Source organism: Saccopteryx bilineata, chromosome 1, assembly GCF_036850765.1.
Source record: "Saccopteryx bilineata isolate mSacBil1 chromosome 1, mSacBil1_pri_phased_curated, whole genome shotgun sequence".
Lineage (NCBI taxonomy): Eukaryota > Metazoa > Chordata > Mammalia > Chiroptera > Emballonuridae > Saccopteryx > Saccopteryx bilineata.
Genome location: NC_089490.1, coordinates 96,454,026 through 96,481,604, shown reverse-complemented (window position 1 = coordinate 96,481,604; position 27,579 = coordinate 96,454,026). Strand labels below are relative to the sequence as shown.

Sequence of the window (27,579 nt, the reverse complement as noted above, 5' to 3'; positions counted from 1 at the left end):
CCAGGCCGAGTCTGGCGGAGGCCTGCACACCCCAGCCTCTCCCTGTGCACCGCCTGGAGGCAGAGGCACCACGTCTCGCCAGAGGCTGGCAGCGCCTCCCGCGGAGCCGGGGCAGGAGTGCTGGCGGGTGCAGCCTACGCTTTCTCCTTCAGAACCAGCCTCTGAACTTGCCCAGCCTGCAGCTGTCATCTCACCCAGGAAGACACAGTGAACCATCAGACTTTTGCAAGACGAGAGATTGGCCTTTATTGTGGGCCCAGGAGGGCATGAGAGCGGAGCATACAGAGGACCGGGCAGCACTCTGGCCGGTCGGGCCGTGGGCCGGCGGTGGCAGGGTCCGCGGCAGCAGCGGCAGCGGCCTCACTTGCTGCACTTCCTGGGGGAGCACCTGCACTGCATGGCGTTGAGGACCTCGTGGAAGACGACGGAGCCGTTGGTGCAGCGCAAGGGCACCCGCATGGGCTCCGTCCGCGCCGGCGAGCAGCAGGAGCACTGGTCCTGCACATCCTCCGTGTCGATGGAGTACACAGCCTTGCTGGCACATTTACCCTGCGGCGGAGCAGAGAGGGGACGGGCGTTGTGATGGGGGAGAAGCTGGGACTGAGGAGAACTCTGAGGCAGCTTGCTTCCCCCACCTGCCCTCCTCCAAGCCAGGCAGGTCTGGCCTCCCCTGGGAGAACCGGGAGCAGCAAGGCGATTTGCAAAAGCAGGTCTCAGGGAAGTCTGAAACGCCCTCTGTCCTTATGGTACCATCACACCCAGACCCCTCTGGCTGCAAATTTCTTTATGTGTTTGATTGATCTTCAGGAAGTACAGTCCCAAGCTTCCATAAATAATTCTCCCTTCCCTTTGAGGGACTTGCTGAGTTTGCTCCTTGGGTTATTTTCCCCCGGGGGTCAAAGGTTCCCAGTGACTACAATCACATATTTGCTTTAACATAAAATGCTTCCAGTTCTTTTCAGTTCTCCTTGAGAATTTCCCAGATCCTTCTGAAACATAACTAAGGGGATATCTCCAAAGAAGGAGACCCCCTCCGCACCGAGGCCTCCCTGAAGTCAGGGACCCTTACCTCACAGTAATGAATGTCCACTTCCTCTTCGGACTTACAGTTTCCCACCTTGACGTACTGCAGCCTGGCAGTGATGTCCTTGCACTCGGGCTCCTCGCCTATAGGACAGGTGAGAGATGGGACCTGGGATTGGTGGGGTCCTATAGAATCCTCTCCAGCCCATTCCCTCACGGGGCTGGAGAACAGGAACCAAATCATCAAAGCCAGCCACCCGGAGGGGATTACGTCATCCTCGTTCACCCCGTCCTTCATATGGAGAGAGAAAGTTATGCCTGGGTTTAACTTAATTAATGGTACAGTTTTAATTGCAGGAGGAGCCTAGATTTGCTGTGCTTTAGTGATGTGGATGGGTGAGGCTTGCTTTTATATAATTAAAGATTCTAAACACCATAATGACTGCAGTAATCCTCTTACGCTTTTAACAGTATCCAGCATCTAATGGGCAATGAAGTAGCCAAAAACTATAATTAATATCTATTCATCCTGCCTTTGGGTTAAGAGGAAAGGACACTGACAGGGCCATAAAAGGGCACTCACTGCTCCTGTGGGGGCCGAGAAGACCCTCGGTGCCCTTGTGGAGTCCTCTCTTTGGGGATAGCTGCCTGCAGGCCACTGTCGTGGGCTTCCTTACATACAGGTGTTAGTGACAGTCAGCCTGAACGCTACCTGCCCGTAGAGAACTCTAAGCTTTAACAGCAGCTCGCCATTCCCCATCTGAACATTGGGAGCTCTCCAACTTTGGATGGCTTCTAATCTAAATCAACCCTTCCTACATATTAGTCTGCCTTCCAGCTTCCAACTAATTTCATTTTAAAGCGAAAGCCTGCCAACTACATTAACAGGATGAATAAGGAAAACATATTTAGGCCAGCATGCTATATTCTTTCTCTGTCGAGTTAAATCCCTGAGCCTGGCTTACTTTCCTATGAAGGTTCTCGGCCTCCCGGACGCCCTTGGTTGCTAGTTTTGCAGATAATAGTCTCTTAACCAAATTCCTGTGCAGGGTGCCCAGAGAGGATTCATCTTTGCTCGTTTCCTGGCTTCACATTCTTCAGTCGTTCAGACAGGAATCACAGAAAGACATGCTTTTAGACTGAGTTTCCTCAGTCTGCAACTTGGTCACAGCAATTACAGGGACTGTCAAAGTAAGCCGTCAAGGAAAGAATAACTGATCGGACGTTGAATGTGTATGTATGTGTTCACTCTTTCTCTCTCCACCCAAGAATGAACATGGGCCTAGGATCCCAAAACTAAACTTAAAAACATAACATTAGTCCAAGCAAGTAATTCTATCTTCAGAGACTAGTGCATTAACATTAGGATTCCGAGAGTTAATTGTGTTCATGAACACAAGAGTGTGTAGTAAGAACACCCTCTGATAGGCAGACTTGTTGAGCCCTGTTTCCAAAGCTGCTGCTGTGAGCCATTACGACCAATCAGTATAACATAACAGCAAGGTGAAGAGGGACCAAGAGTGAAGAAGTGGGTAGTTGATAGACTTAGACCAGCTTTCTAAATCATGGAGAGGACTCTATGCTCTCTGTGGTCCACACAGCACACGATGGGTCTGACGTTAGCCAGTGGTGGCTTCCCCTTCTCTCTGAGATAGCTGCGTGGCTCTCAATAAATGCTATATCAATAAATAGAGGTGTGTTGAGTGTCTGCTCTGTCAAGATCTTGGATCAAAGGACTGATTCACAGGCATTGGAAAGGGGATTTGAGCAGGGGACAGACTAAGAACATTCAGGGAGGAGAGGCAATTCCTGCAGGACTGCACATAATGACTGGCCGGCGATCAAGAAATAGCTTTCTGGAATAAAGCTTACTCCAAAGAACAGTCCCTGGACCTCGTTTCAGGGGACAAGCTCTTGGTAATATACTTACATGTGTCACAGCAGGTGCCTGGAATTTTCATGATTTTCCCCTTAAGAAAACAGCAAAGTCCCTGATTAGTCACAAATAGTACATAGTGGTCAGTTTTCCGGTCACTTCCCAGGCTAATTCCTGGCTCTGGACTCATGGTCCCGAGTGTAAGTCCCCAGATGTAAGCTGTGCTTTCCCACCACGAACGTGAGAAGAACGACCACCCTACCTGACCAGGCTGAAACCATTCAGATGAGTCTGAGTTCTCTCCCAACTGAGCCATCAGGATCCACATTCCCAGGGAAACGGGAAGTAGTTTGCTCTCTCACCCCCCACTCAAGGATCACACAGTCAGTCTCCCCAAAGGAAAGGCATTTTTTAAAAGCATCATCGAGGGCAGAGAGTTGCCTCTCCATCAGGCTTGATATTGTACTTTCGCTGATTCTTACACTAGGTCAGAGACTGCCTTGGACACTGGGAAACTGATCTGAGCTGGGCTGCATGCTGCTCAGAGGGACTCTGTTCTTGGAGTCAGAGAGGGGACAGTCAAGAGGAAAGCAGGGCCTGCGCTCGGCTACTCACCCCCTCGGCCAGACATTTGTGTCCATTGAAGGGTGGGCAGCCTGTGACCCTCTTCTCCCAGATATACTCTCCTTTCTCATTGACCTTGCAGAAGTGACTGTCACAGCCATCCTGGAAGGTCTGATCACGCTGAAAGCAAAGAAGGCAAATTTGAAGACAGTGTTGGATTACCACGCCACTTCAAACCATGACCTTGAGTCCACAGAGTTACTGAAACAATTTGGGAAACTGTGGAACAAGAATGAGACAGTATATATAAAGCCTCCACACCCGGAATACACAAAAAAAAGATGGAAGTCTTTTATAACTCATTAACTATAAATGCAGAGAATCCCTGAACTCTTCTGACCACTTAAAAGCTTAAAGAATTAAGACATAAGGAAGGTAAACATAAGGAGGCTAATCTATAACTGAACTACATCTGAACCAGGAGTCACCTCCCAACCCCCCCCACACACACACACTTCATACTGGCTTTCATAGGTCAGAGTTCATTTCACCCTGATTGCCTTTCCAGTCTCACAGACATCAGGCTGGAAAAATTACTTAAATTTCAGCCAACTCCAAATCATGGAGCCAGACACCAACTGGTCAAATAGAGTGACAAGGTCTTTAAATCAGAGAGACAATTCTTTGTCTTCTGTTCATTCTCCATCTTTTCTTTACAAATCTAGAAAGGAGTTGATATTGACTCATACTTAGTCCCTCTTTCTTGAAGGAAAAGATCCCAAAATAGGAAACCAGATGGTGACACAGGGGGACCCTTGAGTTCAACTGGTTCCCACCTTCAGTGTCATGAGCTGTCCTCCCCTTAGCTGAATGGTACAAGCCACAGGCAGACATCTTCCACAGCATTCACCTTGGACCTTCTCTTCCTGGTAGCCCTGTATCCAGGAGAAAGAGCAGCCTTGGTTAACCTCCCACAACATCCCAATTACAGCGAGGCTAACTGTGTCAGCTTCTCATGTCTCCTAGAGTTCAGAAAGTCAACATCTAGCTCTAACTCACCTTCGTCGGTTCTCAGTCGCCTGGATAGCATTTCTTTCCTCTATACAGAGATACACCTCGCTCAAGTTCCAGCAGCCAGACCTATTAAATCAGACCTCTCTCCTGGGCTCCAGACTTATAAGTTCAACTGTTTACTTGACAATTATTTAACTTATTGTCATCTTAAGACTTATATTCAAAAACTTGACTTTTACTCCTTATTCAATCTTACTCATCTCAGTAAATAGTTTCATTATGCAGTTGCTCAAACTAGAAACTTGGGAGTCACCCTTGACTCCTTTTTCTTATTCCACACTCATCACCAAATCTTGCCAAAAATGCATCTCAGACTCATCTGCTGCTTGTCATGGCCAGTGTCCTCTGTCATTGCCTAAACAATCATCACTGACCACGAGATTCTGATAATAGTCTAAATTTGTCTTCTTACCTTCATTCTTGCCCCCCTATTATAGGTCACCACACATTTGCTAGAATTACTTTCTTAAAATATAAGTCTACAAGAGATGACGTCAGAGTAATGGCGGAGTAGGAAGCGATACCGATAAATCTCCCCCAAAACTCAACAAGATCTTCAACCAGAAACAGAAAAACCTATACTTGGAGCCTCCAGATGCTTCACAATACACCCGAAGGTATGGTCGAGTGAAAAATTGGCTAAACATATAACCAAATCCTGAAGGAAATAGGGAGTAAGAAATGCTCCGCCTTCCTCACTAACCTAAACAGGGCGGCTTTCTCTGGTAACTGTGAATATAGAAACTGAGGCGGGCAAAGGGGGTGAATACATCCAGGCCGCGCACAAAAGGCCGAACCAGGCTGTGGCACGGAGATCCTAGCGGAGGAAAAACTGTTCCTGTGGCAAGCCGGGCAATACAAGCTAACACTCGCGCCAAACCCAAACAAAGAAAGACAAGCGGGGCAGCCATTTTACCCGTTCTCCTGGTTGGTGCGCAGTTAGTGGGCGAGAGATCTCTTCCTAAGCCCCAGAAGTGGGTGTCCGTGTTGCCCCACAGAGAGGCAGGGTCAGAGGCCTTTCTGTGGGCCGAAAGCAGAATCTCTGGGCAGCCCCAACGCCCTGGGAAAGCCGCGCACGGGAGGGAGCGAGAACTAATTCCAACAGTGGAAATTTTCCGTGCTGGTGAGGGTTTCACTCAGGGAAACGCGGCCGGCCTCATATCCTGGTGTGCGCGCGCAGATAGGTAGTGAGCGATTCCTCCGAGTGCCTCGGCAGGGCGCACCCGTGTTATCGCACAGAGGGGCAGAGTCAGGGGCCTTTGTGTGGGCAAAAGCGGAATCTCGGGCCGCCCCAGCGCCTTGCAAAAGCCGCGCACGGGGACGGAGCGAGAGCGAATTCCAGCGCTGCAAATTTCCATGCGGTTGGGGGTTTCACTCAGAGCGTGAGACTACTGGCCGGATATCCTGGTCTGCGAGCGCAGATAGTGAATGAGAGTTTCCTCCAAGCACCCTAGAAGTGGGTGCCCGCCTGTGTTACCGGACAGAGTGGCAGAGCCAGAGGTCTTTGAGTGGGCGGAAAGCCCGCCTGATTATGCTAGCAGCTCTGACTGACTGAGCCTTACCCAGAGCCCTGTGCTGAGTGGAAATAGAGTGGGGAGTTGCCAGCTCTTCGAACCTCTTACTATCCAGGCAGAGGCAGCAACAACCCCATAGCTGGATTATCAGGCTACTAATTGAGGAAGGAAAGACTAGGAGAAAGGCTCCAGGAACATGGACTCTCTCACTGTCGGAGCCTATGAAAGCTAATGAGCCTTGACTCCCAACGAGACTAAAGCACAATACATGGCATTGCCATAGAGACTTATCAACTGCAAACCTCTACCTGAGCGTGCCAAAGGGGCAGAACCTGGGGTACAGAGTCACCGACCAGGAAGAGGGAGAGAAAAGAAAAAACAAGAAGATAACCTCTCAAAATCAAGAATAATCTGCAGACTTTATAACCTATCCCATTTTATTATATTTGTTCGTTTGTTTCTCTTATCTTCATTCTTGATACTTTTTTTCCTCCTCCAATTTGGCCGATTAACTCTCTGCCGGTCTTACTCTCTCCTCTCCTTGAACTACACTACCCATAAGTGTTACATCTCCCATTATCTTTTTTCTCCTCTTCCTTTCTCTCTATGAGGGTTGCACTCCAAAACCCTTAACTCTCTCTCTCTCCTTTCTTTTTTCTTCTTTTACTGGTTCCCTCTTTTTCTCTCTCTCTCTCTTTCTTTTCTCCCTCTATATTAGTTTCTTCCTTTCTCCTTTACATCTCCTCTCATTCAAACCTCAATAACAAACAAATTATCTTATCTGGGACTCAAACTTACGTTTGTGGCATTTTGGGGGTTTTTTACTTCACCTTTTTAACTCACTAGCAGTGCTCCCATCCCTGGCTCTCCATTTTATCTAGTTCTTGTTCCACTAAATACAATAGTATTTTTTTAATTTGTCCCCCCATTTTTCTGTTCTCTTATTCCTCTCATCATAACTCTTAGACAACAACAACACCTAAAAGCAAATCATTTTATTCTTGACCCAAATTTTTTCCTTATTTGCTTTTTGTGGGTCCATACCGCCCCCCCCCTTTTTTTTCCTTTTTTTTTCTTTTTTTTTTTTTTGCCCCTTTATTACTTTTCCCCAATTCAGGACCTCCATCACAGGCATTGTTTGTTATAATTCACAGTTCACCACAAGATTTTCTCAAGAAAAAGGGGAGAGGAGAGGAAAAAAGGAGAGGGGGAATAATTTCCTTTTTTTTAAAAATTATTATTTTATTTTTCTTTATTTCATTATTAATTTTTTTAAAAAAAACAACTCTTTTTGATTTTTTATTTTTTTAACTTTTTATTCTTTATTAAATCTCATTAATACTATCAACAAAACCACCCTCAGATGCCATTAAGGAAGAGAAAATCGAATATCATGGATACAAAAGAAAGAGAGGTAACACAGCTAGATGAGGAAAAATCTATGGAGAAAAAATTTAATATATTGGAAACCTTGGAGCTAAATGACAGAGAATTCAAGATAGAAATCCTAAAAATCCTCCGAGATATACAAGAAAACACAGAAAGGCAATTTAGGGAGCTCAGAAAACAACTCAATGAACACAAAGAATATATGTCCAAAGAAATTGAAACTATAAAAACAAATCAAACAGAGATGAAAAACTCAATTCACGAGCTGAAAAACGAAGTAACAAGCTTAGCTAATAGAACAGGTCAGATAGAAGAGAGGATTAGTGAAATAGAAGACAAGCAACTTGAGGCACAACAGAGAGAAGAAGAAAGAGACTCAAAAATTAAAAAAAAATGAGATAGCCCTACAAGAATTATCTGACTCCATCAAAAAGAATAACATAAGAATAATAGGTATATCAGAGGGAGAAGAGAGAGAAAATGGAATGGAGAACATACTCAAACAAATAATAGATGAGAACTTCCCAAGCCTGTGGAAAGAACTAAAGCCTCAAATTCAAGAAGCAAACAGAACACCGAGTTTTCTTAACCCCAACAAACCTACTCCAAGGCATATCATAATGAAATTGACACAAACCAACAGCAAAGAAAAAATTCTCAAGGCAGCCAGGGAAAAGAAGAATACAACATATAAAGGAAGGCCCATTAGATTATCATCAGATTTCTCAGCAGAAACTCTACAAGCTAGAAGAGAGTGGACCCCAATATTTGAAGTCCTGAAAGAGAGAAACTTTCAGCCACAAATACTATACCCATCAAAGCTATCCTTCAAATATGAAGGAGAAATAAAAACATTCACAGATACAGAAAAGATGAGGGAATTTATCATCAGAAAACCCCCACTCCAGGAATTACTAAAGGGGGTTCTCCAATCAGATACAAAGAACAAAAAAAAAAACAGAGCCACAAGTAAAAGCTCCAAGAAGAACACAATAAAACCAAATTTAAACTGTGACAACAACAAAAAGAAAGAGGGGGAGAAGATGGAGATTAACAGTAGCAAAGGACGATGGAGTGCAAAAGTACTCACAAAATAGTTTGCTACAATGAACAGGGTAGGGACCCTTTTCATTACTCAAAGGTAACCACCATTGAAAAAACCACCACAGAAGCACATGAGATAAAAAAGATAGCAACAGAGGAAAGATGTATGGAATACAACCAAATAAAAACAAAAGATAGAAAAACGAAAGAGAAGGATCAAACAAGACACAAAATTAACAGAAAGCAAGATATAAAATGGCAATAGGGAACTCACAAGTATCAATAATTACACTAAATGTAAACAGATTAAACTCACCAATAAAAAGGCACAGAGTAGCAGAATGGATTAAAAAAGAAAATCCAACTATATGCTGCCTACAGGAAACTCATCTAAGTAACAAGGATAAAAACAAATTCAAAGTGAAAGGCTGGAAAACAATACTCCAAGCAAATAACATCCAAAAAAAAGCAGGTGTAGCAATACTCATATCGGATAATGCTGACTACAAGACAGGAAAAGTACTCAGAGATAAAAATGGCCATTTCATAATGGCTAAGGGGACACTGAATCAAGAAGACATAACAATTCTTAATATATATGCACCAAACCAAGGAGCACCAAAATATATAAGACAGCTACTTATTGACCTTAAAACAAAAACTGACAAAAATACAATCATACTTGGAGACCTCAATACACCGCTGACGGCTCTAGATCGGTCATCCAAACAGAGAATCAACAAAGACATAGTGGCCTTAAACAAAACACTAGAGCACCTGGATATGATAGACATCTACAGGACATTTCATCCCAAAGTGACTGAGTATACATTTTTCTCCAGTGTACATGGATCATTCTCAAGAATTGACCATATGTTGGGCCACAAAAACAACATCAGCAAATTCAGAAAAATTGAAGTTGTACCAAGCATATTTTCTGATCATAAAGCCTTGAAACTAGAATTCAACTGCAAAAAAGAGGAAAAAAATCCCACAAAAATGTGGAAACTAAACAACATACTTTTAAAAAATGAATGGGTCAAAGAAGAAATAAGTGCAGAGATCAAAAGATTTATACAGACTAATGAAAATGACAATACGACATATCAGAATCTATGGGATGCAGCAAAAGCAGTGATAAGAGGGAAGTTCATATCACTTCAGGCATATATGAACAAACAAGAGAGAGCCCAAGTGAACCACTTAACTTCACACCTTAAGGAACTAGAAAAAGAAGAACAAAGACAACCCAAAAGCAGCCGAAGAAAGGAGATAATAAAAATCAGAGCAGAAATAAATGAATTAGAGAACAGAAAAACTATAGAAAAAATTAATAGAACAAGGAGCTGGTTCTTTGAAAAGATCAATAAAATTGACAAACCCTTGGCAAGACTTACCAAGGAAAAAAGAGAAAGAACTCATATAAACAAAATCCAAAATGAAAGAGGAGAAATCACCACGGACACCGTAGATATACAAAGAATTATTGTAGAATACTATGAAAAACTTTATGCCACTAAATTCAACAACCTAGAAGAAATGGATAAATTCCTAGAACAATACAACCTTCCTAGACTGAGTCAAGAAGAAGCAGAAAGCCTAAACAGACCTATCAGTAGAGAAGAAATAGAAAAAACCATTAAAAACCTCCCCAAAAATAAAAGTCCAGGCCCTGACGGCTATACCAGCGAATTTTATCAAACATTCAAAGAAGACTTGGTTCCTATTCTACTCAAAGTCTTCCAAAAAATTGAAGAAGAAGCAATACTTCCAAACACATTTTATGAGGCCAACATAACCCTCATACCAAAACCAGGCAAGGATGGCACAAAAAAAGAAAACTACAGACCAATATCTCTAATGAATACAGATGCTAAAATACTAAACAAAATACTAGCAAATCGAATACAACAACATATTAAAAAAATAATACATCATGATCAAGTGGGATTCATCCCAGAATCTCAAGGATGGTTCAACATACATAAAACGGTTAACGTAATACACCATATCAACAAAACAAAGAACAAAAACCACATGATCTTATCAATAGACGCAGAAAAGGCTTTCGATAAAATACAACACAATTTTATGTTTAAGACTCTCAACAAAATGGGTATAGAAGGAAAATATCTCAACATGATAAAGGCCATATATGATAAACCATCAGCTAACATCATATTAAATGGCACTAAACTGAAGGCTTTCCCCCTTAAATCAGGAACAAGACAGGGTTGTCCACTCTCTCCACTCTTATTTAATGTGGTACTAGAGGTTCTAGCCAGAGCAATCAGACAAGACAAAGAAATAAAAGGCATCCATATCGGAAAAGAAGAAGTAAAGGTATCACTTTTTGCAGATGATATGATCCTATACATCGAAAACCCCAAAGAATCCACAAAAAGACTACTAGAAACAATAAGCCAATACAGTAAGGTCGCAGGATACAAAATTAACATTCAGAAGTCAATAGCCTTTCTATATGCCAACAATGAAACAACTGAGAAGGAACTCAAAAGAATAATCCCCTTCACGATTGCAACAAAAAAAATAAAATACTTAGGAATAAACATAACAAAGAATGTAAAGGACTTATATAATGAAAACTATAAACCATTGTTAAGGGAAATCGAAAAAGATATAATGAGATGGAAGAATATACCTTGTTCTTGGCTAGGAAGAATAAATATAATCAAGATGGCTATATTACCCAAAGCAATATACAAATTCAATGCAATTCCCATCAAACTTCCAATGACGTTTTTTAAAGAAATAGAGCAAAAAATCATCAGATTTATATGGAACTATAAAAAACCCCAAATAGCCAAAGCAATCCTAAAGAAAAAGAATGAAGCTGGGGGCATTACAATACCTGACTTAAACTCTATTATAGGGCCACGACAATCAAAACAGCATGGTATTGGCAGAAAAATAGACACTCAGACCAATGGAACAGAATAGAAAGTCCAGAAATAAAACCACATATATATAGTCAAATAATTTTTGATAAAGGGGCCAACAACACACAATGGAGAAAAGAAAGCCTCTTCAATAAATGGTGCTGGGAAAACTGGAAAGCCACATGCAAAAGAATGAAACTGGACTACAGTTTGTCCCCCTGTACTAAAATTAACTCAAAATGGATCAAAGATCTAAACATAAGACCTGAAACAATTAAGTACATAGAAGAAGACATAGGTACTCAACTCATGGACCTGGGTTTTAAAGAGCATTTTATGAATTTGACTCCAATGGCAAGAGAAGTGAAGGCAAAAATTAATGAATGGGACTACATCAGACTAAGAAGTTTTTGCTCAGCAAGAGAAACTGATAACAAAATAAACAGAAAGCCAACTAAATGGGAAATGATATTTTCAAACAACAGCTCAGATAAGGGCCTAATATCCAAAATATACAAAGAACTCATAAAACTCAACAACAAACAAACAAACAATCCCATAAAAAAATGGGAAGAGGATATGAACAGACACTCCTCCCAGGAAGAAATACAAATGGCCAACAGATATATGAAAAGATGCTCATCTTCTTTAGCTATTAGAGAAATGCAAATCAAAACAGCAATGAGATACCACCTCACACCTGTTCGATTAGCTATTATTAGCAAGACAGGTAATAGCAAATGTTGGAGAGGCTGTGGAGAAAAAGGAACCCTCATACACTGTTGGTGGGAATGTAAAGTAGTACAACCATTATGGAAGAAAGTATGGTGGTTCCTCAAAAAACTGAAAATAGAACTACCTTATGACCCAGCAATCCCTCTACTGGGTATATACCCTAAAAACTCAGAAACATTGATACGTAAAGACACATGCAGCCCCATGTTTATTGCAGCATTGTTCACAGTGGCCAGGACATGGAAACAACCAAAAAGCCCGTCAATAGATGACTGGATAAAGAAGATGTGGCACATATACACTATGGAATACTACTCAGCCATAAGAAATGATGACATCGGAACATTTACAGCAAAATGGTGGGATCTAGATAACATGATACGAAGCGAAATAAGTAAATCAGAAAAAACCAGGAACTGCATTATTCCATACGTAGGTGGGACATAAAAGTGAAACTAAGAGACACTGATAAGAGTGTGGTGGTTACGGGGGGGGGGGGGGGAGGGGGGAATGGAAGAGGGAAAGGGGGAGGGGGAGGGGCACAAAGAAAACAAGATAGAAGGTGACAGAGGACAATCTGACTTTGGGTGGTGGGTATGCATCATAATTGAACGACAAGATACCCTGGTCTTGTTATCTTTGAATATATGTATCCTGATTTATTGATGTCACCCCATTAAAAAAATAAAATTATTTAAAAATATATATATATATATATAAGTCTAGGCCTTGGCCAGTTGGCTCAGTGATAGAGCATTGGCCCAGCGTGTGGAAGTCCTGGGTTTGATTCCCAGCCAGGGCACACAGGAAAAGCACCCATCTGCTTCTCCACCCCTCCCCTTCTCTCTTTCTTTCTCTCTCTCTTTCTTCCCCTCCCGTAGCCAAGGATCCACTGGAGCAAAGTTGGCCCAGGCACTGAGGATGGCTCCATGGTCTCTGTCTCATGTGCTAGAATGCTCTGGTTGCAACATAGCAGTGCCCCAGATGGGCAGAGCATTGCCCCCTAGAGGGCTTCCTGTGTGGATCCTGGTCAGGCACATGCGGGAGTCTGTCTAATCACCTCTCCGATTCTCACTTCGGAAAAAATTAAATAAATAAATAAATAAATAAATTATATACACACACACACATTTTTTTTCTAATCATATTACTCTTCTTAAAAACCCTCCATGGAGTTCTGGTTCTAATAATAGCAAAGTAGCTTATATGAGACTGACTCTCCTGTAGATAACCACTTAAATTATTGACAAGTTATTTAAAACAGTTGTTTAAAGACAGTAGATGGCCAAAACCAGCAGTAAGCTGTAAGTTATTTGATCCTTGAAAGGGGTAGCCATAATGGGCAAGAATTATGTTTAGCCTGACCAGGCAGTGGCGCAGTGGATAGAGCATCAGACTGGGATGCGGAGAACCCAGGTTCGAGACCCCGAGGTCACCAGCTTGAGCGCGGGCTCATATGGTTTGAGCAAAGCTCACTAGCTTGGACCTAAGGTCGCTGGCTTGAGCAAGGGGTTACTCGGTCTGCTGCAGCCCCATGGTCAAGGCACATATGAGAAAGCAATCAATGAACAACTACGGTGTCACAACGAAAAACTAATGATTGATGCTTCTCATCTCTCTCCATTCCTGTCTGTCTGTCCCTATCTATCCCTCTCTCTGACTCTCTATCTCTGTAAAAAAAAAAAAAAAAAAAAAAAGAATCATGTTTAACCTGCTTCTTCCATGAGGATAGTCTACTTGATGCTGGACAGTTGGAACTTGAGCGGAAATTTGTAGTTATCTTTGCCTAAAGAGTTAGAGGACAAGTTTGAAACCCCTAGAATATCTGAAAACTGAAGGGGGAAAACTTGTAAAAGAGGAAGAAGTCAAAGAAAAAAAGAAGCCCCTTAATCTGCATATAAATTCTCCTCATATCCTTGGTTAATCCTCGGTTAATTAATCCTTGGTTAATTAATATATAATTCATATCCTTGAATTATATATACACAGAGAAGCCTGTGCGGAGCCCAGGGGCAAAACAACAGGGAGGAACTGAAAGAGCTGAGCAGAAATCTCAGCTCCCACCCGCCACAGAGGAGCCAGGGTTCGCCGTTTGAATCCCACCGAGCTGAAGGGACTAACGAAACACCTCAGGTTTCCACTGACATTTCCAAAGAGCCAGGCTTTAGGATTAAGAACTCTGTTTCAGAACTAAGACATACATCATATAAGACATATGTCACTCTTGGACTAAGAGAAATAATTGAAATAAACCCTCCCTAATGAGTTTAAAATCTAGCCTTCATTGGCTCAAGGTGAATCATCAATAATCTAAGTTAGAAACAAATTTACCATTCATCAGAGGAAATAGCAGAATTAAGAGTCTCTTCTCTTTGGGTGATGGGTATGCAACAGAATTGAATGACAAGATAACTTGGACATGTTTTCTTTGAATATATGTACCCTGATTTATTGATGTCACCCCATTAAAATAAAACTTTATTTATAAAAAAAAAAGTCTCTTCAACCTATCTCCCACCAATGTCTAATACATAGTAAAAACTTTCATGCAAAGGGATGGGGAAGGGAGAAGGACCCACATCCAAGAGAAAAATTACTTAATAAGAACAGAGACACAAATAACCTTGATATTGCAATCAGCAGGCAGGAACTTGAAAATGACTGTAATAAATATGTTAAAGAGTCAGAAGGAAAATGGAAATAATGAGAACAGAGATGGGGAATTTTCAGAGCAACCTAGAAAGTTAAAAAAAAAAAAAAAAAGGAAACCATAGAACTGGAAACATGGTCACCTAATTTTTAAAAAGAGAGAATTTATTGGATTAGATTAACTGCAGAAAAGAAAGGATCAGTGAATTTTAAAACTGATCAACAAACCTTGTCCAAACTAAAGCACAAGGAGAAAAAAATAAAGGTTGGAAAAAATATACAAAGTCCCAATAACCAGCAGAACAGTATCAAGTGGTCTAATATACATGGAATTAGCATTCCAGAAAGACAGGAGAAAGAAAATGAAACAAACAAACAAAAACACAAAATTAAATAATAGTTGAATTTTTTCCCCCAATTTGATCAGAAAAATCAACTCACTGATCCAGGAATCGCCATGAATCCAAAGTAGAAAACATATAAAGAAAGTTACTCAGAAGCATATGCTCAAACTGCTGGAATCCCAAGATGAAGAAAAACTGTTAAAAGCAGCCAATGGGAGGAGATATGGGGGTGCATACAGGAAAATAAACATAAAAATGGCAACTAACTTGTCATCAGAAACAATGCCAGCCAGAAGACAATGGAACGATACATTTAAAGTGATAAAATAAAAAACCTTAAACTTGGAATTCTATACTCAGTAAACAAAGGCAAAATAAAGACATTTCAGATAGATGAAGTCTGAGAAATGCAATGTCGTTTGGCTCACACTAAAAGAAATGTTAAAAGAAGTTCTTTCTCAAGCTGAAGGGAAATAATATAATGTAGAATTTCAGATATACAGGCAGGAAGAGCACTGGAAATTATAAGTATGTAGGTAAAATATATTTTAAATATATGTATAAAATACAGTTTTTAGTTATTTCCTTAGATTCTATAACAACTTCTTGTTTAAAGCAAAATGATAACAATGTCTTGTGAATTTATCTCTTATGTAGAAGTAAACCACCGCAGCACAAAGCATAGGAAAAAAGAGTACGTTGTACATGAAATGGTATATTATTAAATCAAGGTGGTCTTGATAAGTGAGGAATGCATATTGTAGTCTCTAGAAGAGCCACTGTTATCTCTATATCAAAATACTTTGTTTTCACTTGTGACTTCTTGGATTCACGGATTATTTTTAAGTATTTTATTTAATTTCCAAAAATGGGGTGTATTTATAATACCTTGTTTTTACTCATTTCAATTTAATTTAACTGTGGGCATAGATTCCACTCTATATGATTTCAAATATTTGACCTTTATTAACTTTTTTAGGGCTCAGAATTTGGTCAGGATACGTGAAAATTCCCTATGCTTCTGAGAAAATGTTTGCTCTACAGTCTTAGAGTAGAGTGGTCTATCGTTTTCAATAGTGACATAATTTTCCAAATCTTCTATATTCTTACTGATTTTTCCCCCTCCTTACTTGTTCTTTCAGTTGCTGAGAGAAAAACATTAAAATTATCAACAAAAATTGTGGATAAGCCCATTTCTCCCTCTAGTTCTGTTAATTTTTGCTTCCTGCATTAGAAACTCTGTTATCTGATGTATATACATAGTTAGGATTCTTGTGTCTTCTTAATGAGTCTCCACTTTTATCATTATGAAATTACCTTCTTTGTTTTCGGTAACATTCCCCATCTTAAAGTCTATCTTGTTTGGTATTACTGTGCTCATCTTAACTTTCTTATTCCCAGTATTTGCCTGGGATATCTTTCTCCATCCTTTTATTTTCAACCTGTCTGTCTCTTTAAATTGAAAATACATCTCTTGTAAACAGCATACTAGTTGGGTCTTGCTTTTTTATCCAAGTCTGACAATCTCCATTTTTAATTGGGATTTTGTTTTGCCCATTTACATTTAAAGTAATTATCCATATGGTCAGGTTTAAATCTACCATTTTGCTATTCATCTGTTGTCTTCTCTGTTACTTGTTCTATTGTTAATTCTTTTCTGTCTTCTTCTAGTTTGAATCAAGTTTTTGGTGGTTTAGGATTTTATTTTATCTCCTCTATTAGCCTTATAGCTATATTACTTCATGTAACTATTTTAGTGGCTACGCCAGTTCATATGTTTGTCAAACTTCAACAAATTTTATCCTTAATATTGTGCAGTTTATTGAAATTAAACTATATACCTTATTTAAAAATAAATTTTACAATAAAATTTAAAGTAAGACTGTCTATGGCCGTAGTCCCCAAACTATGGCCTGCGGGCCACATGCGGCCCCCTGAGGCCATTTATCAGGCCCCCGCCGCACTTCTGGAAGGGGCACCTCTTTCATTGGTGGTCAGTGAGAGGAGCATAGTTCCCATTGAAATACTGGTCAGTTTGTTGATTTAAATTTACTTGTTCTTTATTTTAAATATTGTATTTGTTCCCGTTTTGTTTTTTTTACTTTAAAATAAGATATGTGCAGTGTGCATAGGGATTTGTTCATAGTTTTTTTTATAGTCCGGCCCTCCAACGGTCTGAGGGACAGTGAACTGGCCCCCTGTGTAAAAAGCTTGGGGACTCCTGGTCTATGGCTTCCCATTGCATTTAGAATAAAATCTAATCACCTTAGCATGTCCTACAAGGCCTGCCATCAGTGTTTCCTAGTTTTCTGAGCTTGTCTTAAACCATCATCCCCTTCCTCTTGACAATCCAACTCTATGTGTCTCCTAGGACCATAAACACGGCCATCACCTTCTCATCTGAGGGCCTCTGTGTATGCTGTTCCCTCTACCTGGGATGCTCTTCCCCACACCTTGTGGAAAGAGCTTTCCCTCATCCGTTAGTCATCATTTTAGATATCATTTCTCAGAGAGGTCTTTCAAGATATCACACAAACGCACGCATGCACTTTATAACACTTAACACAATTTGAAGTTTTCGTTTGTCTGTTTAGTTCTTTGTTCTCCACCAGAGACATGCAAATTTCAAACTATGTCTATGGTCTAGGCTGTCCATCTTCATGTCCCCAGCACCTCTGAGCCTCCATGCCAGCATCCATCCACCAAGGAGGTGAGTTCAGCTAGGAACTCTTCCGGAGAGGCTTAAAGTGAGAGGCTTTCGTTTATATCTGCACTGGAAAAAGCAGCAGCTTCCAGACACTGTGATTTCACTGTCTTGCAAAAACACCCCCAAATTTGGAAGACAACACAGGATAACCAACTTTTTTCTTTTGCAAGGGAAGAGTATTTTAAACAATGTTAATAAAATAAAAACCAAAAAGCTGTCATCAGCTGTCTCATCACTGCATTAAAATGGAAGTTCTTTTAACTCTACCCACCACTTCAAAAAGAACAAAAACGTAATCTTGATTTTCTTAAAGAATAAATTTAGTTAAGTGAGAAACTGACACTACTGTCACTCTTTTTCTCATTTTGCCACATTTGCTAATGACCACTTAGAAAGTCCTCCAATGGGGCCCTCTAGCCGTAAGTTTGGAGCCCCAGACAGACGACCTGGTCCTCTCCACTCCACTCCCTTTCCAGCCCACAAGGGCTGCATGCTCCGAACAAGCAGGAAAGGTCAGGAGTGTGTAAGCTTGCTCAGAATGAATGTAAGCAATTTGCTCCTCCCAAATCAAGCTCCTGAGGACGTGTCTTCAGGGAGTAGGTCATAGAGAAAGCTGGTGAGGACCCAGCTCAGTGTCAGCAGGGCACCTGGGGCTGGGCCACACACTCCTCCCTGCTGGAGTTTGAGGCCCTCGGGTAGGTTTTCACTGCTGAGCTTTCTACTGTGTTCTTAAAAATGCACCTTTCCGGTAGGGTAGGAGACTGAAGTCAGTGGAGAAGGAAGAAAGAGATGTAATAAGCACTCTGAGTGCATGTGAGTGGTTACAGTCAGAAGGAAGTAAATGAGGGCTTAAATCAGATAGAACTTCATGGAGGCGTGGACAAGCATCTTTCAGTGACTGTTACAAGAGACAGGAAATACCCTCCGCTCAGGCCCATGGAGAGGAAACTGGACAAAATCTTCACAGGAGAAGGGAGGGGGTGAGGACAGAGGGAGGAGGGAGCTGCAAAGTGAAGGGACAAGGGCCGTGGGGACAATATCCACACAACAGAGAGGCAGGGGGCACAGGTAAGCCAAAAATAAGGAAAATGAGAGGGTGTTATAGGAGAATAAAGACCAGGAGGAAGAGGAGAAATGGATAGAGGGTAATAGGAGAGGGACAGGGATTTGAGAGCAGTGGTGGGGAGTGGGGAAAGAGGGACAGGAGGAGGACAGGGAGTATAGCAGGACCCACTTAAAGGAGTAAATTGGGCCTGACTAGGGGGTGGCACAGTGGACAGAGCATCACACTGGGATGCAGAGGACCCAGGTTCGAAACCCCAAGGTTGCTGGCTTGAGCAAGGGGTCACTTGCTCTGCTGTAACCCCTGGTCAAGGCACATATGAGAAAACAATCAATGAAAACTAAGGTGCCGCAATGAGGAATTGATGCTTCTCATTTCTCTCCCTTCCTGCCTGTCTGTCCCTACCTGTCTCTCTTGAAAAAAAAAAAAAAAAAAAAAAAAAAAAGAGTAAATTGATTTGTCTGCTGCCCTAGAAGTAAAAATGCAGCTGCACCAGGCGACAGGGCCTGTTTGGCCACTGCAAACAGTGGTGTGTGTTCCCTACGACACCACACACACGGACAGTGGAGTGCGGCCCATACACCGCCACGCAGCCATGGAGAAGGGCAGGGCGGTGCTGAATGGGCTTTCACCCGAACATCCAATCCTATGGCTCCAAATGTCGTTCTCACTCAATCGGGAGCAGCCACTTCCTCTGCCTGCCCAGCCAGGTCCCCAGCCAGCAGGGAACTGTTCAGGTCTGAATAGCCAGTGAGTCCTGCTTCCCCTTTCCTGTCTTGCCCCTAAAACTCTGCCTTTCAGGTGTCTCATAGCCCCTTTTGATAGACTGCATCAGCTGCTGAAGTCCCTCCAGTCTTATATGCCCTGCTGTCCCTTTCTAATTCTTGCTTCTGCTACTCTGTTCCCCCTTCCACTTCCCGGAAGGTCCTCCCTCTCCTCTGCATTCAACCCCTCGCCCCTCTGGGATGCCTTCTCGGTGTCTCATGTCACGGTGACCTCTTGTCCTCATGCTTTTCTTGAGAGTCCATCTGTCAAGCTTGATGTCTACCACCCACCAGCACAAACCACCTTGTGCTGGGTCTTTTTTCAGGTGTGAGCATTGTCTCCCCTGGGAGGGCACGAAGGACTCACTTCCGTGGGAACACTAACACTTTAGTCTGATGCAGGCAGTTCAAGCAGAGCTACCTAAATGTAACTCACCGCAGCCCTGCACACCTGCATGGGCCTCCCTGAGGCCCTTCATTGCGGAGGATGCTGAGGCCACTTAAGGATGCTGAGCTAGAATGGAGGGAATGAGACAGGTTTCGGGGCAAGTTACGAGATAGGTAGAAAGAGGGCTGAACCAAGGGATTCAAGAGGGAAGAGGTGAGTATACTACCCTGGGGATATATAATAATATTGGGGAAAGGAAGAATAGTACACAAACCAAAGGGGTCATGTTTTTAAAAAAAATATTTAGAACCTCCATCTAGGCTGGATTCTAAAGCTCCATTTCTATGAAAACAGAAATTGTGCCACCTCTGACCACCAGGGGGCGCTGTTAGAGAGGTCGCAAGTTTGCCGTCGAGAAAGCAGGTTATAGCGGCGTTGGTGCGGACCTCTCGCTATGCTGATGCTGGTTCAATGGACATCCAAGGTAAAGGGGAAGCCACAAACTCCAGACAGCAGTATTTCATTCCATATTCAAGCCCGGTTCTATTCTAAGGGGTTGTTACACACACACAAACACATACACACACACACACACACCCCTACACCCAGAACCCTAAAACATTAACTATGATTTTTTTTCTAAATAGCAAAACATAGAATTAGTTGGCTTCTTTCTACTTGAGGCAATAATGTTCTCTTTAAACCATTCTATCATAAACAGCTGTGTCTACAGCACACACATTTTACCAAGCCCCTATTCTGAGCATGACACTATGCCAAGTGCCATGAAGAACGGAGATGCAGAACACTCTCCTGTCCTCAAAAGCATACAAAGCGCCTGCCCAAGTGTCCCTTGTCTCTGTCCCTAATCTCTCCAGGTATCCTCTCCCCCTCTGTGCTGCTCCTGTCAGGAAGGCATCCTCTTATGAAGGTCTCCTCCCCAGACCCTTCCCGCTGCCTTGCCAAACTGAAGAACAAAGCCTTCTCTCTACACCACCCGAAAGAGCTAGCCCGATGTTCTGTGCATCTAGCTCACAAGAAACGCATCTGACCAACTGCAGCCTCTAACACAGCCGGGGGCAGGGGGTGAAGAAGGCCAGGTGCCCCCCACAGTGTTAGGTCCAGCTCTGTGACGTGAGGCTAAGAGTCGTAACACAAACAGTAAAATGCTGGCTGTCATCTCCCAAACTAGAAATGATGATTTTACCTCAGAACCCACACTCAGGAGGGATTTAGTCATTGTGACCCAGCACACACAGGGTGAAATGTTTTAAATCCCCTAAAAGTCCAATAATAAAAGTACAGGTTGCAGCACATCTCTTCCAGGAAATAATGTGTAGGGCCTTGCACATAGTAGGTGTCTGATAAATATTTGTTGAATAATTAACCTTTAATGTTTTCAAAAATGGTAGTAATATTTTTTTAAATGTTGTGTGAAAAAATAAAGAATTGTAAATATGGCATCACAAGGCTCGCAAATATTGGGTTTATTCAAAGAATGTAAAGGACTTATATAATGAAAACTATAAACCATTGTTAAGGGAAATCGAAAAAGATATAATGAGATGGAAGAATATACCTTGTTCTTGGCTAGGAAGAATAAATATAATCAAGATGGCTATATTACCCAAAGCAATATACAAATTCAATGCAATTCCCATCAAACTTCCAATGACGTTTTTTAAAGAAATAGAGCAAAAAATCATCAGATTTATATGGAACTATAAAAAACCCCAAATAGCCAAAGCAATCCTAAAGAAAAAGAATGAAGCTGGGGGCATTACAATACCTGACTTAAACTCTATTATAGGGCCACGACAATCAAAACAGCATGGTATTGGCAGAAAAATAGACACTCAGACCAATGGAACAGAATAGAAAGTCCAGAAATAAAACCACATATATATAGTCAAATAATTTTTGATAAAGGGGCCAACAACACACAATGGAGAAAAGAAAGCCTCTTCAATAAATGGTGCTGGGAAAACTGGAAAGCCACATGCAAAAGAATGAAACTGGACTACAGTCTCTCCCCCTGTACAAAAACTAACTCAAAATGGATCAAAGATCTAAACATAAGACCTGAAACAATTAAGTACATAGAAGAAGACATAGGTACTCACCTCATGGACCTGGGTTTTAAAGAACATTTTATGAATTTGACTCCACAGGCAAGAGGAGTGAAGGCAAAAATTAATGAATGGGACTACATCATACTAAGAAGTTTTTGCTCAGCAAGAGAAACTGATAACAAAATAAACAGAAAGCCAACTAAATGGGAAATGATATTTTCAAACAACAGCTCAGATAAGGGCATAATATCCAAAATATACAAAGAACTCATAAAACTCAACAACAAACAAACAATCCAATAAAAAAATGGGAAGAGGATATGAACAGACACTCCTCCCAGGAAGAAATACAAATGGCCAACAGATATATGAAAAGATGCTCACCTTCTTTAGCTATTAGAGAAATGCAAATCAAAACGGCAATGAGATACCACCTCACACCTGTTCGATTAGCTATTATTAGCAAGACAGGTAATAGCAAATGTTGGAGAGGCTGTGGAGAAAAAGGAACCCTCATACACTGTTGGTGGGAATGTAAAGTAGTACAACTATTATGGAAGAAAGTATGGTGGTTCCTCAAAAAACTGAAAATAGAACTACCTTATGACCCAGCAATCCCTCTACTGGGTATATACCCTAAAAACTCAGAAACATTGATACATAAAGACACATGCAGCCCCATGTTCATTGCAGCATTGTTCACAGTGGCCAGGACATGGAAACAACCAAAAAGCCCGTCAATAGATGACTGGATAAAGAAGATGTGGCACATATACACTATGGAATACTACTCAGCCATAAGAAATGATGACATCGGAACATTTACAGCAAAATGGTGGGATCTTGATAACATGATACGAAGCGAAATAAGTAAATCAGAAAAAAACAGGAACTGCATTATTCCATACGTAGGTGGGACATAAAAGTGAAACTAAGAGACACTGATAAGAGTGTGGTGGTTACGGGGGGGAGGGGGGAATGGGAGAGGGAAAGGGGGAGGGGGAGGGGCACAAAGAAAACAAGATAGAAGGTGACAGAGGACAATCTGACTTTGGGTGATGGGTATGCAACATAATTGAACGACAAGATAACCTGGACTTGTTATCTTTGAATATATGTATCCTGATTTATTGATGTCACCCCATTAAAAAAATAAAATTATTAAAAATATATATATATTGGGTTTATTTCAAAAGCACAAGAAGAAGATGTTCTAAATGTACAGAACTAAATTGTCATTTCTGAGAGATGACATGTGGGTGGGTGGCTCAGTCTCTCCATTACAGCTGCCAGCTGTTATCCATAACCAGAAAATAACAAAAGCTTTATTAAAAAACCCCAGTGAGGTCCCATGGCTTGGGTCTCACATACTCAGTCCCTCCCCCGAGGTCCCCAGCAACCCTCTCTTACCAGGGAGCAGGCCTCACAGGTGGTCTTACTGCACTCCAGCTCGAACCCGGAGATGTCCCCCTTCCGCACGGCGCAGTGGCAAGTCGTGCACACGTCGACCATCAGACTCTCCCCCGGCTGGAACCAGAGGCACCATGGTCAGGCCACCCAGCACCCGGACCCCGGACTTCCCCACTCACCTCGTCCCCATACACTGTCTGCCTCCCACAGCTGCCCTGAGCCATCACCCTGACCCTCTGGCTGTCTCCAATAGCCCACTCCCTTCCCAGCCTTCCCGCCTCAAGTGTGGCGATGGTAAAAGTGAGAGCTTTCATGTTAGACAGGAAGCCAGGGCAGTGGAAGTGGTGTTTAGATGGAAACAAGCAAAGTGATTTCAGAGCACTTCTCTGTATAGAGAAGAGATGCTCACATGCCTGGAGAAGGGCATAAAGACGAGTACGGACTGGGACCAGGAGGTGAGTGAGGACAGGGGTCAGGAGGTGAGTGAGGACAGGGGCCAGGAGTTTACTGCGAACAGGGGCCTAGAGGTGAGAGAGCACAGGGGCCTGGAGGTGAGTGAGGACAGGGGCCAGGAGGTGAGTGAGGACAGGGGCCAGGAGTTTACTGCGAACAGGGGCCTAGAGGTGAGAGAGCACAAGGGCCTGGAGGTGAGTGACGACAGGGGCCAGGAGGTGAGTGACGACAGGGGCCAGGAGTTTACTGCGAACAGGGGCCTAGAGGTGAGAGAGCACAGGGGCCAGGAGGTGAGTGACGACAGGGATCCAGAGGTGAGTGAGGACAGGGACCCGGAGGTAAGTGAGGACAGGGCCCTGGAGGTGAGTGAGAACAGGGGCCAGGAGGTAGGTGTGGACAGGGGCCAGGAGGTGAGTGAGGACAGGGACCTGGAGGTAAGTGAGGACAGGGCCCTGGAGGTGAGTGAGAACAGGGGCCAGGAGGTGAGTGTGGACAGGGGCCAGGAGGTGAGTGAGGACAGGGGCCAGGAGTTGAGTGTGAACAGGGACCAGGAGGTGAGTGTGGACAGGGACCCGGAGGTGAGTGTGGACAGGAACCCAGTGGTGAGCGATGACAGGGACCTGGACTTGAGTGTGGACAAGGGCCCGGAGGTGAGTGTGGACAGGAACCCGGAGGTGAGTGTGGACAGGGACCCGGAGGTGAGTGTGGACAGGGACCCAGTGGTGAGCAAGGACAGGGGCCAGGAGGTGAGTGAGGACAGGGGCCAGGAGTTTACTGCGAACAGAGGCCTAGAGGTGAGAGAGCACAGGGGCCTGGAGGTGAGTGACGACAGGGGCCAGGAGGCGAGTGACGACAGAGGCCAGGAGTTTACTGCGAACAGGGGCCTAGAGGTGAGAGAGCACAGGGGCCTGGAGGTGAGTGACGACAGGGGTCAGGAGGTGAGTGAGGACAGGGGCCAGGAGTTTACTGCGAACAGGGGCCTAGAGGTGAGAGAGCACAGGGGCCAGGAGGTGAGTGAGGACAGGGGCCAGGAGTTGAGTGTGGACAGGGGCCAGGAGGTGAGTGTGGACAGGGACCCAGTGGTGAGCGAGGACAGGGACCTGGAGGTGAGTGTGGACAGGGGCCAGGAGGTGAGTAAGCACAGGGGCCAGGAGGTGAGTGACGACAGGGGCCAGGAGGTGAGTAAGCACAGGGGCCAGGAGGTGAGTGACGACAGGGGCCAGGAGGTGAGTGACGACAGAGGCCAGGAGTTTACTGCAAACAGGGGCCTAGAGGTGAGAGAGCACAGGGGCCTGGAGGTGAGTGACGACAGGGGTCAGGAGGTGAGTGAGGACAGGGGCCAGGAGTTTACTGCGAACAGGGGCCTAGAGGTGAGAGAGCACAGGGGCCAGGAGGTGAGTGACGACAGGGGCCAGGAGTTGAGTGTGGACAGGGGCCAGGAGGTGAGTGTGGACAGGGGCCAGGAGGTGAGTGTGGACAGGGACCCAGTGGTGAGCGAGGACAGGGACCTGGAGGTGAGTGTGGACAGGGGCCCGGAGGTGAGTGTGGACAGGGGCCCGGAGGTGAGTGAGGACAGGGGCCAGGAGGTTAGTGAGGACAGGGGCCAGGAGGTGAGTGTGGACAGGGACCAGGAGGTGAGTGTGGACAGGGACCCGGAGGTGAGTGTGGACAGGAACCCAGTGGTGAGCGATGACAGGGACCTGGACTTGAGTGTGGACAAGGGCCCGGAGGTGAGTGTGGACAGGAACCCGGAGGTGAGTGTGGACAGGGACCCGGAGGTGAGTGTGGACAGGGACCCAGTGGTGAGCAAGGACAGGGGCCAGGAGGTGAGTGAGGACAGGGGCCAGGAGGTGAGTGAGGACAGGGGCCCGGAGGTGAGTGAGGGCAGGGGCCAGGAGGTGAGTACAGACAGGGGCCAGGAGGTGAGTGAGGACAGGGGCCAGGAGGTAAGTGAGGACAGGGGCCAGGAGGTGAGTGTGGACAGGGGCCAGGAGGTGAGTGAGGACAGGGGCCAGGAGGTGAGTGAGGACAGGGGCCCGGAGGTGAGTGAGGGCAGGGGCCAGGAGGTGAGTACAGACAGGGGCCAGGAGGTGAGTGAGGACAGGGGCCAGGAGGTGAGTACAGACAGGGGCCAGGAGGTGAGTGAGGACAAGGGCCCGGAGGTGAGTGAGGACAGGGGCCAGGAGGTGAGTACAGACAGGGGCCAGGAGGTGAGTGAGGACAGGGGCCCGGAGGTGAGTGAGGACAGGGGCCCGGAGGTAAGTGAGGACAGGGGCCAGGAGGTGAGTACAGACAGGGGCCAGGAGGTGAGTGAGGACAGGGGCCCGGAGGTAAGTGAGGACAGGGGCCAGGAGGTGAGTACAGACAGGGGCCAGGAGGTGACTGAGGACAGGGGCCCAGAGTTGAGTGAGGACAGGGGCCAGTATATGTGCGGACAGGGGCCCGGAGGTGAGAGAGGACAGGGGCCAGGAGGTGAGTGAGGACAGGGGCTCGGAGGTGACTGAGGACAGGGGCCAGGAGGTGACTGAGGACAGGGGCCCGGAGTTGAATGAGGACAGGGGCCAGGAGGTGAGTGCGGAGAGGGGCCTGGAGGTGAGAGAAGACAGGTACCCAGAGGTGAGTGTGGACAGGGACCCAGTGGTGAGAGAGGACAGGGACCTGGAGGTGAGTGCAGACATGGCCTGGAGGTGAATGCAGACAGGGGCCTGGAGGTGAGTGCAGACATGGCCTGGAGGTGAATGCAGACAGGGGCCTGGAGGTGAGTGAGGACAGGGGCCAGGAGGTGAGTGTGGAGAGGGGTCAGGAGGTAAGTGCAAACAGAGATCAGGAGGCGAGTGTGGACCGGGGTCTGGGGGTGAGTGTGGACAGGGGCCTGGAGGTGAGTGTGGACAGGGGTCAGGGGTGAGTGTTACAGGCGCCAGACGGTGAGTGCAGATAGGGGCCTAGCCCCTAGTGAGTTAGGAAGACCTCCCAGGCTAGGCTCCAGGATGTTGGGAAGCACTGGAGGCAACAAAGCGTACTGGTGGTCGGTCTCTCAGGTTCCTTTCATTTCTACATCACTCTGCCTGAGGGGCCTGCCTCTTCCACAGCACCCCGCCCCTGCCCCCCAGCTTGTCCAGGAGAAGAAGGCAGCAGCTCACCCCAATGATGGTGCCATTGAGCACGCAGGCCTCCACGGGCTCTAGGGGAGAGAGAAGTGCAGGGCGTGAGAGTGCAGAACACACCTGGCACCCCACCCTGCACACGAACATCCCTCAGGTCCTCCTCTGATCTGGGCCTCTCTCCTATGCCCCGCAGCCCTTACCCCCTCCACCGCCAGGCGCTGTGGGGCCACGGTTGCCTCATCTCCCCCAGGCCTGGCCAGGAAGGCAGGCTGCCTGCTTCCCAGGACCCAGCCCTCAGTAGAAGACCCCTGAGCACCTGGGGGGGACAGCACTTGTTTAAGTAATTCACTCGCAGGGGGTGGGTGGGAGAAGGTTCAGTTTATGAAGAATGAAATTCTTCTCTGCGAACTTTAAGTCACAGGATAGAAATCACACAAAGAACTCAGAGCAGGCGGTACACGGCTGTTTGCTGCTGCTGCTGTTTGTCGGCTGGCGGGGTTAGGAGG

General features: G+C 44.7%; 1 protein-coding gene across 1 annotated transcript in view; it reads right to left on the bottom strand.

Annotated features, from left to right (window-relative positions):
- Nucleotides 1-227: 227 nt before the first annotated feature.
- The window catches only part of VWF (von Willebrand factor), a 151,649-nt gene continuing 124,297 nt past the window's right edge, over nucleotides 228-27,579 (bottom strand). Inside the window, exons 46-52 of the mRNA XM_066261638.1 lie at nucleotides 27,110-27,150; nucleotides 23,517-23,633; nucleotides 4,300-4,398; nucleotides 3,515-3,643; nucleotides 2,954-2,993; nucleotides 1,070-1,167; nucleotides 228-549 (exon numbers count right to left, since the gene is read on the bottom strand). Of these exons, the coding sequence (XP_066117735.1) occupies nucleotides 361-549; nucleotides 1,070-1,167; nucleotides 2,954-2,993; nucleotides 3,515-3,643; nucleotides 4,300-4,398; nucleotides 23,517-23,633; nucleotides 27,110-27,150 (713 nt within the window). The 3' untranslated portion in view covers nucleotides 228-360. The remainder of the gene's footprint in view (nucleotides 550-1,069; nucleotides 1,168-2,953; nucleotides 2,994-3,514; nucleotides 3,644-4,299; nucleotides 4,399-23,516; nucleotides 23,634-27,109; nucleotides 27,151-27,579) is intronic.